The sequence below is a fragment of the Nomascus leucogenys genome, chromosome 22a (assembly GCF_006542625.1).
Source record: "Nomascus leucogenys isolate Asia chromosome 22a, Asia_NLE_v1, whole genome shotgun sequence".
Classification (NCBI taxonomy): domain Eukaryota; kingdom Metazoa; phylum Chordata; class Mammalia; order Primates; family Hylobatidae; genus Nomascus; species Nomascus leucogenys.
The window spans coordinates 110,460,641-110,476,122 of NC_044402.1; the positions used below are offsets into that span (position 1 = coordinate 110,460,641).

The following is a 15,482-nucleotide window of genomic DNA, read 5'->3' on the forward strand; positions in this document are numbered from 1 at the left end:
TTTATTGTACCATTCTTTGTATAACTCTGTGTGGGTATATATGCAGCCATAGTATGTGTATATATATGTACATGTGTGTGTGTGTATACATATATACACACACATATCTAATGTATACAATTTATATAAGACATCTATCTATCTATCTATATATATATATTTCTCGTAAGAGGTTACCTTGTTTTTTCGAAATTCGTATCTGTCAGCTTACTACCTAGCACATAATATCTTCCTGATAAACATTTATTAAAATTTGTTGCTATTGTTCTAGGAGTGTCTGGAGTTTTTTAATATCCCAGAATCCCAGTCAACACATTATTTTCTTATGGATAAACGATGGAACCTTATCCACTACAATAAGGTGAGACACCAGTAATGACATCCCGTTGAGTTGTGCCAAAGGCTTATCATGCCTACCTGAAGGTGGCTTACAATCAGGGAGGTATTGCTGTTATAGAGGGCAACAGTATGGCCACCTGGTCGCACCATCTTACTGTCAATGGGGCTTTTGACTGGCAACTTCACCTTTCTACCTTTCGGTTTTCTTGTGTGTAAAATGAAGGTAATGATAATGGTATACATGCTAGAGCAGTTGTAATAGTTAAGTGAGATAAGCTAGATAAGACACTTAGTTATTGATCATTATTACATGAAAAATTATGTTGCCTGTATAATACCTGTGTGTGTCTATTTGGAATTTGAATGTTGTTTTGCATCTATTTTCTACCATGTTAAACATGACCATGCTGACCTGATCTAATGAGCAGAAGGGGCTTCAGGATGTTCGCTGACATCACTTTACAGTGATCTTCCAGAGTGTTGTTTAGTACATTGCCTTTAGCTGCTTTTCTCCTGGCATAGCATCCTAGGGCTTAGACCTTTGGGTAAAGAAGAAATGAGAATAAATGTTTAATCTTTTGAACTCTTTTTTTTGTCTCTTTATGTAATCCACACAGACCTATGTTCGAGATATTTATCCTTTCCGGAGGTCAGTATCTCCCCAGCTGAACCTTGTACATATGCATCCAGAGAAGGGACAGGAGCTCATTCAGAAACAGGTGTCTGACCACATCAGTTTTATTCCATGGTTTTGTCATGTTGTTGGAGTAGATATCTGTTCATATGTTGACAACTTTGAGATTTTATGTTTCCATTTTGACCCTCTCTGGAGACAGTAGTTGGCCCTTACTCAATAAATTGTTCCCCCAAATAGTGTAAGATTTACAAATTGGATCATTACTTAAAGGTATTAAGAAACACTCACTTGGAGTAGTGTAATGAGGAATTATTGAGTATAAACAATAGAAATCTTCTAATTTATTTACCTATTATTTTGTATATGTAGATTTTCATTTCACATTTCTGTAAAATCAGATTGGAAATACACATAATGTAGCTATGTAAGTTATCCCAGTGGTTTACACTAGCTGGCTACAAAGTGAAAGGGGTCACTCTAGTATGCCTGAAAAAAAAAGCATTAAACTAAAGTTCAAAGATTTGGACTTCATCCCACTTCTGCCTCTGACCAGGGATCTGACCTGGGGCATGTTATTAATTTCTCTTGAAACAGGAAGAGATATAGTCTAGCAGCTGTACTTAGGTTTAAGGTTGAAGAACAGAATAATATTCACATTTAATCTCAAATCAGACTTTGAGCTTAAGGAAAGTCACTATTCTGCATGCAAAATATAGCTTTAGTACACAATTCTAAAAATGATACAATTTTAATATTGCATATTTATTACATTCATTTTTAAATAAAATCTTTAAAGAATTTCAGGATACTTGATCATTTCCATTTTCTGTACATATCAAGGATAATAATTTGGCATCAAAATATCCAAAAATATCTTCATGAAATGAGTGAGAATGGCATAGAATTAGACCACTTAATTAAAAATATAGCTACCATTAACTACCTACATTCTATTTAAAAGAAAGAAAATACTGAATGTGTTGCAAGGGGTGAGATGTTGGGCAAAACTGTTAGATCTTAAATATAAACAGTTTCTAAAACAAGTCTCCCAAAATTACCCCAGCCCATGATTTTGGGATAAGATAATTAAAACTCTAATCAATAATGGTGCTTCCCTAGTCTCTGTCTGTGTGTGTGTGTGTGTTTATGTGTCTGTTCATCATGTTTAAGAACAAGTTTTCAAAGAATGCCATCAAATGGAGTTCTTGCTCTGATACACACTTCAAGTTAAAGCCTTAAGACTTCTAAGTTCCTCTGGGAGATTATAATATGGAGGCCTATGAGTCTGGCTCAGAAGTTTCCTCAGTAGCTACTCACTGCGTATAAACTTCCTAATCATCAAGAGAAAATGACCTAAGAACCAAGAGCCCCATGTGTATGCCCTCTAAACTCAGAGCACCAATCAAGGACATACGAGCTTCTGTCCCAAGATAGGGTTTTCCTGGATCTCACGTCAGTCTTTGTTTTTTTAAAGACAAACCTGGAACTCCCAGGAAACAGCTTCAGGCGCTGGTGGCAATGGTAGGAGCAATTGGAACTGACTGACTGACTGACCCTGTTAGTGAAGGTCTTCCATATTATAGCATCCAAACAAACGGGCTCTATTTAATTTTGAACTAATCTTGACAATGCTTGTCTTATGCTCCTCTCCAGCCTAAAACTCCGTAAGGAACATTTCCTTCTGTGAAGCAGGCAGAAGGAAGTAAGAGGCAATTAAGAATTGTTTGCTCTTTCTTGTGGTAAAGGAAAAAAAACACATGTCTCCCTCATTTCACTTTTTCCCCTTTTCCCACTTTATCAACCCAGTTTGCCATTAAAGGTTTTCCTTTAGTTTTTTCACTCTATAAATCTGGAGTTTCTAATTCTCCTTTTTGTCTGCTCCTGCTTTTGTTTTCTCCAGGTGTTCACCCGCAAGCTGGAAGAAGTAGGGCGGGTGTTGTTTCTCATCTCCTTAACCCAGAAGATCCCCACAGCCCACAAACAGTCCCACGTCTCCATGCTTCAGGAAGACCTCCTCCGCCTGCCCTCATTCCCTCGTAGTGCTATTGATGCTGAGTTTTCACTCTTCAGCGATCCTCAAGGTATCAAACAAAGAAACCTTGCCTCTCTGGGGCTTTTTCTAACGCACTTGTTTTGTTCTCAAATGGAGAGCATCTGAATCAGCAGACAGTGCTGTAAAACCAGTGCTTCTCAGACCTGAGTGTGCACAAGAGACCCCTGAAGGACTTGTTGAAACACAGATTGCGGGGCCCCACCCTCCACCTCCGGGTTTCAGGATGGGGCTCAAGAGATTGCATTTCTAGTAAGTTCTCAGGTGATGCTGATGCTGCTATCCCAAGCACCACATTTTGAGAACCACTGCTCTAAGCTAATCATCAGCAGTTGAAGCGTGGGTAGGATGGCGTTGTTGGGGTGTGAGAATACTTGACTAAACAAAGACCAGGTATTTGTGTGAAGTTCAAAAAGAGGCAAAACTCATCTAGAATGACAGAAATCAGAATGGTGGTTGCCTCTGGATTTGGAGGGAATGAATTTCCTGGAAAGGGGCAGAAGGGTGATGAAAATTGTCTGTATATTGATGGAATGTTGTTTACATGAGTGCATAGTGCATATTTTTGTCAAAATTCAATGAACTCTGCATTTAAGATCTGTGCATTTTACTCTAAATAATATCTCAATTGAGAGAAAGAGATAGAGACACAGAAAGAGACCCACTTTGGAGCCTCGCTCTGTAACTCAGTTACTAATTTGAGACAATTTACTTAAATTAGCATCCCTATGCTTTATCGCCCTCATCCAGAAGCTTCAGACAGACTGGACAAGGTGACTCATGCCTGTAATCCCGGCCCTTTGGGAGGCCCAGGCAGACAGATCACTTGAGGTCAGGAGTTCAAGACTACCCTGGCCAACGTGGCGAAACCCTGTCTCTACTAAAAATACAAAAAAAATTAGCTGGGCATGGTGGTGGGTGCCGGTAATCCCAGCTACTCAGGGGTCTGAAGCATGAGAATCACATGAACCCGGGAGATGGAGGTTGCAGTGAACCGAGATTGCGCCACTGCACTCCAGACAGAGTGACAGAGCGAGACTCCATCTCCAAAAAAAAAAAAAACGAAAAACAAAAAACAAAACGCTTCAGCTTCAGCAGGAGTAGATAGAGCTCTAGCCTCTGACCATTAATTAAAAGACCAAGCAGTAGTCCCATCCCTGCTATTTTCTAGCTGAAATAATTTATTTTTCTCCAACCGACGCTTATTTAGCAGTAAAACACTGCCAATGCCTGCTCTGCCTTACCCACAGTTAGTTAAAGAGGTGATGATGAAAGTCCATGGAGAAATGGGAAGTGCTGTATCAAGGCCAGTAATATTGTGCTGGAAAACACTTCAGCAGTAGATCTTCACATCCTGGAGCTGGAACAAACGGAGAACAGCAGCGCCTTGGGTTTGATCACCTCTCATGCTGACAGGATTGGTGCGGGGCTAATTCTGTCTCTGCTGTTTCATGTTCTCACAGCTGGAAAGGAACTGTTTGGCCTCGACACTCTTCAGAAAAGCTTGTGGATCCAGCTGCTGGAGGAAATGTTCCTGGGCATGCCGAGCGAGTTTCCATGGGGAGACGAAATCATGCTTTTCCTCAACGTTTTTAACGGGGCTCTGATCCTCCACCCAGAAGACAGTGCCCTGCTCAGGCAGTACGCTGCCACCGTCATCAACACCGCAGTGCACTTCAACCACCTCTTCTCTCTCAGCGGCTACCAGTGGATTCTCCCCACCATGCTGCAGGTGCCCAGAACCTCCTTTCCCAACCAGAAAATTAACATGAGTACTGCTCATATCTAGCTCATATCTAGCTGTTCAACTAGATCTGTACTGAAACTTTTTAATGATGGTGTTACCATCTTCTTTTGTGACAACAGAAGGCAACAAATGAAATCCCCCCATAAATTTGCAAGAGTTCACAATATTCCTTTCTACTCTGAGAGCCCCAGACTTGGGATATGTTTTCCCATTTCGTCTAGGACAGTGGTTCTTAAGTTGTAGTCCCTGGGCCAGCAGCATCAGCATCAACTGGAAACTTGTTGGAAATGTACATTCTGGCCAGGTGTGGTGGCTCACGCCTGTAATGCCAGCACTTTGGGAGGCCAAGGTGGGAGAATCTCTTGAAGTGAGGAGCTTAAGACTAGCTTGGGGAACATAGCAAGACCACATCTCTAAAAAGAAAAACAATTTTAAAGAAAGAGAAATGCACATTCTTGGAGCCCATCCAGGTCTACTGAATCAGAAACTCGGGGATCGGGGCCCAGTAGTTTGTGTTTTTAACAAGACCTTCAAATGGTTTTTGATGCCGTAGAACAGGAAGCCTCTACCTCCGGGCCGTGGACCAGTACTGGTGTGTGGCCTGTAAGGAACCCCCACCCCTAGATTTTCACAGGAGCCAGAACCCTATTGTGAACTGTGCATGCGAGGGATCTAGGCTACATGCTCCTGAATCTAATGCCTGATGATGTGAGGTGGAACAGTTTCATTCCGAAACCATCCTCCCCACCCACCCTGGTCCATGAAAAAATTGTCTTCCATGAAACCAGTCCCTGATGCCAAAAAGGTTGGGGACCACTGCCCTAGAAAGTTTGAGAACTTATGTTCTTGAGTCACATGTATGGCAAGTGTTTAGGTGATGTTTCTCCCAAGAGATTCCCTGACCTCTAACTGAATAGAGATTTTCGGCCAGGCGCGGTGGCTCACGCTTGTAATCCCAGCACTTTGGGAGGCTGAGGCGGGCGGATCACGAGGTCAGGAGATCGAGACCACGGTGAAACCCCATCTCTACTAAAAATACAAAAAAAATTAGCCAGGCGTAGTGGCGGGCGCCTGTAGTCCCAGCTACTCGGAGAGGCTGAGGCAGGAGAATGGCGTGAACCCAGGAGGCGGAGCTTGCAGTGAGCCGAGATTGCGCCACCGCACTCCAGCCTGGGTGACAGAGCGAGACTCTGTCTCAAAAAAAAAGAGATTTTCATTCCCAGTAAATATAGTGTGATGGGATTGGAGAAGGCAATTTAGCAGGAACAATTTTTATTTACTCATGTCTAATGTATAGCTGGCTACATTTAGGAGTACTAAATAAAATCAGGCAGGGCCCAGGGCCTCATCCTAGTTCTCTATTTTTGAGGAAGTTTTGATAAAAATTATGATCATAACACATACAAAGTGAAGTTTGCTCAACCTACGGGGGCAAGAAAGTTACTATCACAGGACTCTCTTCCTCATTTTTAGATAGTTGCAATTTTCTCTATTTTTTTAGTAAGTATTCTTTTTACTGATTACCAATTATGTTCATTACAAAATTCAAAAGATGAAGAAAGTTTAAAGAAAAAATAAGGATCACTTAAAATCCTTTCTCCCAGGTAATCATTGTTCATACTTCCAAATCCTGGCACTCTTTCCTACACAAACACACACACACACACACACACACACCCCACACAGAATTATATATTTTCAAGTTTGTAACGTAGTTTTTTCATATAACACTAAGAATATCATAGGCATTTTATATAGCTACATTTAGCCTTACAGCATTTTTGAAATTACTGCACAGTATTCTACGGTTTGTATATACCATAATTCACTTAACCAAGAAATATTTATGAATAATTTGTCTCATATTTTCCACTGTTATAACCAGTCTTGCAGCAGGCCGCCTTATGTATGCACGTTTATACATGTGTCTAGTCCTTTCCTTGAGATAAATTCCTAGTCACAAACTTCCTGGAAAAAAAGTATGTTTAGATTTTCAGCATTTTGAGGTGTATTACTAAATTTATCTAGAGAAAGTTTATGCCATTTTACGTTCCTCTCTACCAGTTTACAAAGTTAGCCATTTCCCTCCAAACTTCCCATGACCATGAGTTTTAAAAGCGAGTACAATGTTGATACTTTATTAAGGCATTTTTTGAATATCTGGCATTTTTCCATAGGTGTACTCCGACTATGAAAGCAATCCCCAGCTGCGTCAAGCCATCGAATTTGCCTGTCACCAGTTCTACGTTCTACACCGGAAGCCCTTTGTGCTCCAGCTGTTTGCTAGTGTGGCCCCTCTCCTGGAATTTCCTGTAAGTAAGCTCTGTGGGAAGAAAAATGAAGACCAACAAAATGAGAAAAGCAAAGGTTATTTATTAGAGCTTACTATGGCAAGGGAGTTGGCTACCATCACTTGTGTTTTGGCAGAGATGCAAAGGCAGGCAGAGGAGTGGGAAAGCTGTATAGTGAAAAAAGGGGAAGCTTCAGGTATGTCCTGATTGGAGCTATTGGCCTGGGGAAGCTGCAGGTGAAGTAACTAGTAGTTGGGCATCTTATATGATGGGTTAGGGGTGTATATTGGGCTTTCTCTGGTTGGTCCTAAGTTGGAAGCAGGGACAAAAATTAGGAAAGCTCTCAGTTACTATGCAAGTCCTGGTTACTTTGGGTCAGTTGTTACAGAGGTTATTGTTTGGTTACCACTGGAGGTAGTGGCCTGACTTCCTACAAGCCTGACTTAGGATGGCTTCCTGAGCTGGTTATTGTAGACAATGGGTTGGTTTCCTGAGCAGGTTGTTGCAGGTTGTGGGTCAAAGTTCTATTTTTTTTTTTTGAGACAGAGTCTTGCTGTCGCCTAGGCTGGAGTGCAGTGGCGCAATCTCGGCTCACTGCAGGCTCTGCCCCCCGGGGTTCACACCGTTCTCCTGCCTCAGCCTCCCGAGTAGCTGGGACTACAGGTGCCCGCCACCTCGCCCGGCTAATTTTTTGTATTTTTAGTAGAGACGGGGTTTCACTGTGTTAGCCAGGATGGTCTCGATCTCCTGACCTCATGATCCACTCGCCTCGGCCTCCCAAAGTGCTGGGATTACAGGCGTGAGCCACCGCACCCGGCCTCTATTTTTATGTATGATTTAGTCATTGACAGTTTGTATATTCAGTCTCTCAGCTCTCTTTCTTTAACCAATGAGACATGCATACCATAAATAATATTTCTTTCAAAAATCATATCATTTCTCTTCAACATTCTTCTCCAGCTTTCATCTCAGCTCCTAACACGTAAATAGACCAACTCTACAGTTTTTTAAATACTCAATTCATAAAAGAGATGGAAAGTAGAAAATGGTTAAAGGAATGTTTCCCAATTTTCATTCCTTTTTGTCACTCTCTACCACCGACCCTGCTTTGTTTTCCTTTTTCTTCAGAGATTTTACCACCATATCACATGTTATATGTATTTGTTTCATTAATATGAATTTCTACCACACTCAACCAACGGAATTTAATCTTCACGAAAGCAAGACCTTTGTATGCTTTTGTCTTTGCTTGTTTGTTTGGTTTTAGTTATTGTTGTATTGTTGTTTTACTTGCATTTTGGTTTTGGTTTTCTATAACCCCAGTGTGTAGCCTGGTGCCTGGCACAGAAGAACTTCATAAGGATTTGTTGTTTCAGTGAATTATTTAAGGCCATTTTAAAAAGATTGAAAATTGTAAGTATCTCCATGTGGAGATACATTATCAAAGAAGACCTGTGAAATTCCCAGGGTTGTTAGTTAAAATAAGCATATGTTCCCCAAACATATTTATAGTATTCAACCAATCAATTATAGACATTTTCTTAGTTCTGCCATCTTCAATTAAAGGAACCATTGATATGAACTTTTTGGAAGTTCATATATTGCTGTATTTTTATGAGCTTTTACAAATATCTCTTTTGTTCTAGATTAGAATTTAATAGATCCCTTAAAAGTCAGGTATACCACTCCAAAATCATACCACAGCATTGCTGGATCCAGAATTATGTAAGCTGAATTCCAGGTAGATGTTATACTTGTTACTGGTAATAGCATTTATAAAATTTGAATTCCTGTCAAGTTATAGTTGTACTGTGGTGAGAGTCAATAAACTAAAATTGTTTTTCTTTATCAGGATGCTGCCAATAATGGGCCCAGCAAAGGTGTGTCAGCTCAGTGCCTGTTTGACTTGCTGCAGTCCCTAGAGGGAGAGACCACCGACATATTAGACATCTTAGAGCTGGTCAAAGCTGAGAAGCCTCTCAAGTCATTAGGTAAAAGCAAAACTTGCTTTGACATTCTTTTTCTCACTGCAGTTGTTAAATATAAATATATACATTATACGCACATATACATATATTTATATGTGTGTATATATATAACTAAATCGAAGTAGCAAAAATAAATGGAACAGTAGAAATTGAATGAGTACTTTTTTTTCTTAAATCTCTTATGAATCTTAAAGAGTAAGGAATTCTCTGTCATGAAAACTATATTAAAATGAGGCTCAGTAGACCACTGCTCTAGCACTGCAGTTTTCAGAAAGTTGGGTTATCTTGGGTAATTCTAAGTGAATAACCCTCCAAAATGGTCTTTTATTTTCATGGAATGTGTAGAACTAGAGATAACTCAAGGGTAAAGCCTCAACCTTAGACAATTTAAATGCCCTTCAGTGTCTTCTATTATCTGAGATTTGTTTTAAACACTCCAGAAAAGTATTTTTATTTTACATCTGATTGTTCAAAACTAGAAAACAGAATTTCATTCCCTTGAGATGAAGAAATTAATAGTTTTCACAGTATAGGAATAAAATTTAACAAGAAAAAGCTACAGTATATACTGGAATGATAACATTAGGAGTAATAGTTGCTTCTTTATCTCCTGCTGAATCTACTCTGATAGTGTGCCTTTACTTTTTGTTCCTTCAGATTTCTGCTATGGAAACGAAGATCTGACGTTTTCTATCAGTGAAGCCATTAAGCTCTGTGTCACTGTGGTGGCGTATGCTCCCGAATCATTCAGAAGGTATCTGCAGCCCTTTATTCTATGCCTTGTGATAAGTAAATATGGCAGAGAAAATAAAATTGAATGAATACAAAGGTTATGCTGATTAATATCAGTCTAACATTCTGACAAGTAAGCTTTTAAAAACTAAATTTAGGCCAGGTGTGGTGGCTCACACCTGTAATCCCAGCACTTTGGAAGGCTGAGGCAAGAGGATTCCTTTAGCCCAAGAGTTCAAGACCAACCTGGGTAACATAGTGAGACCCTGTCTCCACAAAAATTAAAAAAAATTAAAAATTAGCCAGGTGTGGTGTTGTACACCTGTAGTCCCAACTTTTTGGGAGGCTTGAGGCAGGAGGATTGCTTAATCCCAGGAGGTCAAGGCTGCAGTGAGCTGTGAGTGTACCATTGCACTCTAGCCTAGGCAACAGAGTAAGACTTTGTCAGAAAAAAAAAAAAGAAAAGAAAAGAAGAAACAAAGTTTAGGAAACATAGCATAGGTTCTGGAAAACAATAGTAAATCTTCATTCATTTGAAATCCCTTAATTTGAATTTTGTGCAGATGCTAAGGTATTTAGTCTTGTTAGAAAATATTTTTCCTCACAAGTAATGTAAATCAGTAGCAAACAAAATTTCATAACAGATATTTATTTAAGAAAACTCCTTTCAAGGGGCAATAAGAATTTCTGTAACACAAAGGCCAAGAATATCAATCTTGCCTTCATTTTGCCAAGTGCAGAGAATTCAAAAGACTCACATGAAGAATGATTCATCCCAATTCAAAGAGGTTGGCTCTGGTCTGAGATTTAAATCTGATCTATTAAAAGTTGTACTCTGTTGACAAGCTCTTCCAGGAATAAGGAAGGAGCCAAGCTGATTATGCCCAATATATCTTTATATATTTGCCCTGCACCTTACGCCTGTTTCTCTCTCCCATAAGAGAATGAATAAGGGCCAAGAGGAGCTGGGATTTATATTAATTGAACTCTTTTTACTGGAAGGACACATGAGGAATGAGTAAGAAGTGTCTCCCCCAATATTCTCGAATTTTTGTCTTCTTGAGCAATGGGGAGAAAAGCAGTAGGCCTGTGGTCAGGCACGGATGTGGCTGTGGCCTTCAGGAGAACAAAGCTGCAGGATGGTCTCATTTCTGATCTCGGGGTATGGAGGGGATTTCTTACTCCCACTTCCTTGCTCTTCCTATAATACCACAGATCTAGAAAAAGTTCCAGAATGGATCAAATCCTGCATTAAGTTAACTCCAAATCCATTCTATATGTAATTGTAAACATCTTCTCTCTACTCTATTTGCCATTCCAAATGTGTTCAGCTACGTTGTTAACCAGATATGTCAGATATTCTGCAACTGAGACAGTGTAATAATAAAATGCATACAGATTCTCCAATATTAAAATTCCTGCAACATAGAGAACACCTAAGTTTGACTAAAAAATTCTCCCATTTCAAATTTTACCAAATTTCCATTGAGTCATAAAATTCTCTTTCAAGTCAAAATTCAAACACATTGAAATCAAAAGGTGTTAGAGTTCACAATCAAATTCCCTTGTCATTGTGAGTTAAAAGCCAAAGTCTAATATTGTTAAGTTAAATTAGAATTTTTTTTAATCCTCCCTAATTTTCCATTCTGTCAGTTTAAACCAGATGATATCTTGATGTCTCAGTAAGGTCAGGGTTTCTTAAGTAGTGGTTTCCTGGGATATCTCTCATGGGAATAAGTAACATACCTACAGGACTTCAACATTTGTAACAGCAAGTCTCTGTTGTACTTAATTTTTTTAAAAAAGCATTTTATTTAAGTGTAACATTCACATAAAACACTAAAAAATCATAATTTTACAGTTCCATGAATATTCATAATGTTATCACATCTACATAACTACCACTCAGGTTGAAAAATCAGATAGAGGCACTACTATCCTGATTTCTAATATGATCAATCAGTTTTGCCTATTTCTGAAATCTGTTTAATTGAAATAGTATAGTAGCTATTTTTTAGTGTCTGACTTCTGTCATTCAGTATTATTTCATGAGATTCATTCATATAAATGTGTGTAACAGTAGTTGATTCTTTTTCATTCACTTATAATAGTTCATTGTATGACTATGTTACAATTTATTTATATCTTCTTTTGTTATCAGGCATTTGTGTTGTATCTAGTTTGAAGGTATTATAAATAAAGCTGCAATGAATGTTTTTGTATATGTCTTTGTACACAAATATTTATGCATTTCTATGGATGGAACTGCTAGGCTAAGTCATGGAATATGAGTATTTCTTGCTTTAGTAGATACTACCAAAAAGTTTTCCAAGGTGGTTTCAATTTTCATTCCCACCGACAGTATGTAAATGTTCTAGTACCCTATGGCCTCATCAACACTTGTTATCTTCAGTCTTTTTATTTTAGCTGTTTTGTTGGGTTGTAGTGACATTCATTATCATTTTAATTTGCATTTTCCTTTTTCAAATTAAAAGGTTTGGAAGCTTTTCAGATAAATGTTTATCGAAATTTGGACATCTCCTTTTGCAAAGTGCCTACTGAAGTCTTCTGCCCATTTGTAAATGAAGTTATCAGTATTTTTTATTTTATATGTGTGATTTCTTAGTGTTTTCTATTTAAGTAATTATGTCATCTGCAAATCATGAGAGTTGTATTTTATCCTTTCAAATTCTTATACACATTATTCCTTTCTCTGTCCTTAATGCACTGGCTAGAACCTTAATACAAAATGGAATAGAAGTGATGATGGTGATGATGGTAGGATCTTTGTCTCATTTCTGATCTCGGGGTATGGAGGGGATTTCCAATATTTCATCACTAAGAATGATATTTGCTAAAGGATTTTGTTGTAATATACCAGTAAGATCAAGGAAGTAATTTTATTACTCATTAAGAAATTAATTATTAAGGAGTCTGCCTTCTATTCTTAGTTTAGTTTGAGTTTTCTTATTAATGGATAATGAATATTACCAAATGTTCCTCTCTATTTATAGAGATGATTATATGATTTTTATTCTTTATTTTCTAAGCACGATAGGTTACATTGATTTATTTTCAAAATTAAAACTTTCCTGCCTCCTTAAAAATAAGCTGTAATTGGGTTGTATAATTATCATTTTTCAGTATTGCCAGACTTGGTTTGCAATTATTTTAGCATTTTTACAACTATGTTAATGAGAGCTATGTCTGTAATTTTTATTCTTTAAAAAGGTCTTATCTAATGAATTTTATTGCTAGGATCACAGGGAAGTTAGGAGTAGAAGAGATATTCTAGGTAGCTCTATGTCATTCAAGATAAACCAATTCTGGATACTTAAAAAAGTTACAAGTGCTTAAACAAAAAGGATGTCTTGCTTAGCTACTACTTTATTAACTACCCACTGGCAAACGTTTTAGCAGGTGTATTTGTAACCCTCTATTATTATAAAGTCCTTGTCAGGCTATAGTATCAACGATATGAAGATTAAGCTGGACTCATAAGATGCAATGGAAAGTGTCTTCCCTACCCACCCACCTCCTTTCTAATTTTCTTTTATTTTTGAGACAGAGTCTTGCTCTTGTTGCCCAGGCTGGAGTGCAATGGCATAATCTCGGCTCACTGCAACCTCCGCCTCCTGGGTTCAAGCAATTCTCCTGCCTCCGCCTCCCGAGTAGCTGGGATTACAGGCATCCGCCACCACACCCAGCTAATTTTTGCATTTTTAGTAGACATGGGGTTTCACCATGTTGACCAGGCTGGTCTCAAACTCCTGACCTCGGGCGATCCACCCGCCTTGGCCTTCCAAAGTGCTGGGATGACAGGCGTGAGCCACTGCGCCCATGCCCCCTACCCCTTTTTTAAAAACTCCTATTCTCTGTAGAAATTTGGTATGGATTAGCTTTTTTTATTTTTGAAACAGGGTCTTGTTCTGTTGCCAAGGTTGGAGTGCAGTGTCACAATCATGGCCCACTGCAGCCTTGATCTCCCAGACTCAAGCAATCCTCCCACCTCAGCCTTCCAAGTAGCCAGCACTACAGGCGGGTGCCTTCACACCCTGTTATTTTTTTTGATTTTTTGAGAGATAAAGTCTCATTGTGTTGCCCAGGCTGGTCTCCAACTCCTGAGCTCAAGTGCTCCTCCCACCTCAGCCTCCCAAACTGCTGGGATTACAGGCAAAGGAACTGTGCCTGCCTCAGATGAGCATTTTGTCTTTCCAAAATATTGAGTAGAATTTATACACAAAACTGTAAGTAATGTGGTTTCTTGTGGGAACATTTTACAATTAAGATTCTTTATCCTGGTGGTGGCTTTGGTAAGTCACATTTTTCTAGGAAGTTTTCTATTTAATTTAAGTACCCAAATTTATTGACAGAAATTTGTCCCTGATATGCTTTGTTTAAAAAAAATTTTAATGACTATGGAGTTTTTATTGTGTTCACTTTTTTATTTCCAATACTGGAAATTTTTGATCCCTCCCTTTTTTTATTATTATTCTTTTCAGGAGTTTATCAATAGTTTTCCCTTTACAAATAACCAGTATTTGGGGCTTTGTTGATTTTTGCTATTGTAGTTTTATTGTCTGCCTTTTCTTTCCTTTTTTATCTTTATTGTTTTCTACCTTTGGCTTTTTTTTTTTTTTAACGGAGTTTTCGTTCTTGTTGCCCAGGCTGGCATGCAATGGCACAATCTCGGCTCACAGCAACCTCCACCTCCCGGATTCAAGTGATTCTCCTGCTTCAGCCTCCCGAGTAGCTGGGATTACAGGCATGCGCCGCCACACCCAGCTAATTTTGTACTTTTAGTAGAGACAGAGTTTCTCCATGTTGGTCAGGTTGGTCTCGAACTCCTGCCCTCAGGTGATCCACCTGTCTCAGCCTCCCAAAGTGCTGGGATTATAGGCATGAGCTACCACACCCAGCCGGCTTTTTTTTTTTTTTTTAATTTAAAGAAAATATTCAGGCCAGGTGCAGTGACTCATGCCTGGAATCCCAGCACTTTGGGAGGCCAAAGCATGTGGATTGCATGAGTTCAGGAGTTTGAGACCAACCTGGGCAACATGGCAAAACCCCGTCCCTACAAAAAATACAAAAATTAGTGGGGCATAGTGGTGCATGCCTGTGGTCCCAGCTACTCAAGAGGCTAAGGTGGGAGGATTGCTTGAGCCCAGGTTGAGGCTGCAGTGAGCTGAGATTGCACCACCACACTCCAACCCAGTCAACAGAGCAAGACCTGTCTCAAAAAATAAATTAATTAACTAATAAAATAAAAAAGAAAATATTCCATTTTCTACTGACTTATCATATCTGTTGAAAAATCAGCATTAGACCTTATTGCACATTTGAATTTAACATGTCCTTTTTTTTTTTCCTCTTTCGAGACGGAATCGCACTCTGTCGCCCAGGCTGAAGTGCAGTGGCACCATCTCAGCTCACTGCAACCTCCGCCTCCCAGATTCAAGCAATTCTCCTCCCTCAGCCTCCCAAATAGCTGGGACTACAGGCATGCACCACCACACCTGGCTAATTTTTTATATTTTTAGTAGAGATGAGGTTTTACCATATTGGCCAGGCTGGTCTCAAACTCCTGACCTCGTGATCTGCCCGCCTCAGCCTCCCAAAGTGCTGGGATTACAGATGTGAGCCACCGTGCCCTGCCCTAATGTGTCTTTTTCTCTGGCTACTTTTAACATTTCCTCTT

The 15,482-nt window shown here is 39.3% G+C and overlaps 1 protein-coding gene across 12 annotated transcripts in view; it reads left to right on the plus strand.

Moving 5' to 3' along the window:
• Positions 1–15,482, plus strand: part of UNC80 (unc-80 homolog, NALCN channel complex subunit) — a 233,478-nt gene that overhangs the window by 169,420 nt on the left and 48,576 nt on the right. For all 12 annotated transcript variants that reach the window (XM_030804163.1, XM_030804170.1, XM_030804171.1 and 9 more), the window contains 7 exons: positions 272–361; positions 957–1,058; positions 2,877–3,057; positions 4,490–4,758; positions 6,951–7,085; positions 8,917–9,055; positions 9,710–9,806. In XM_030804163.1, coding sequence (XP_030660023.1) covers positions 272–361; positions 957–1,058; positions 2,877–3,057; positions 4,490–4,758; positions 6,951–7,085; positions 8,917–9,055; positions 9,710–9,806 — 1,013 coding nt within the window. The remainder of the gene's footprint in view (positions 1–271; positions 362–956; positions 1,059–2,876; positions 3,058–4,489; positions 4,759–6,950; positions 7,086–8,916; positions 9,056–9,709; positions 9,807–15,482) is intronic.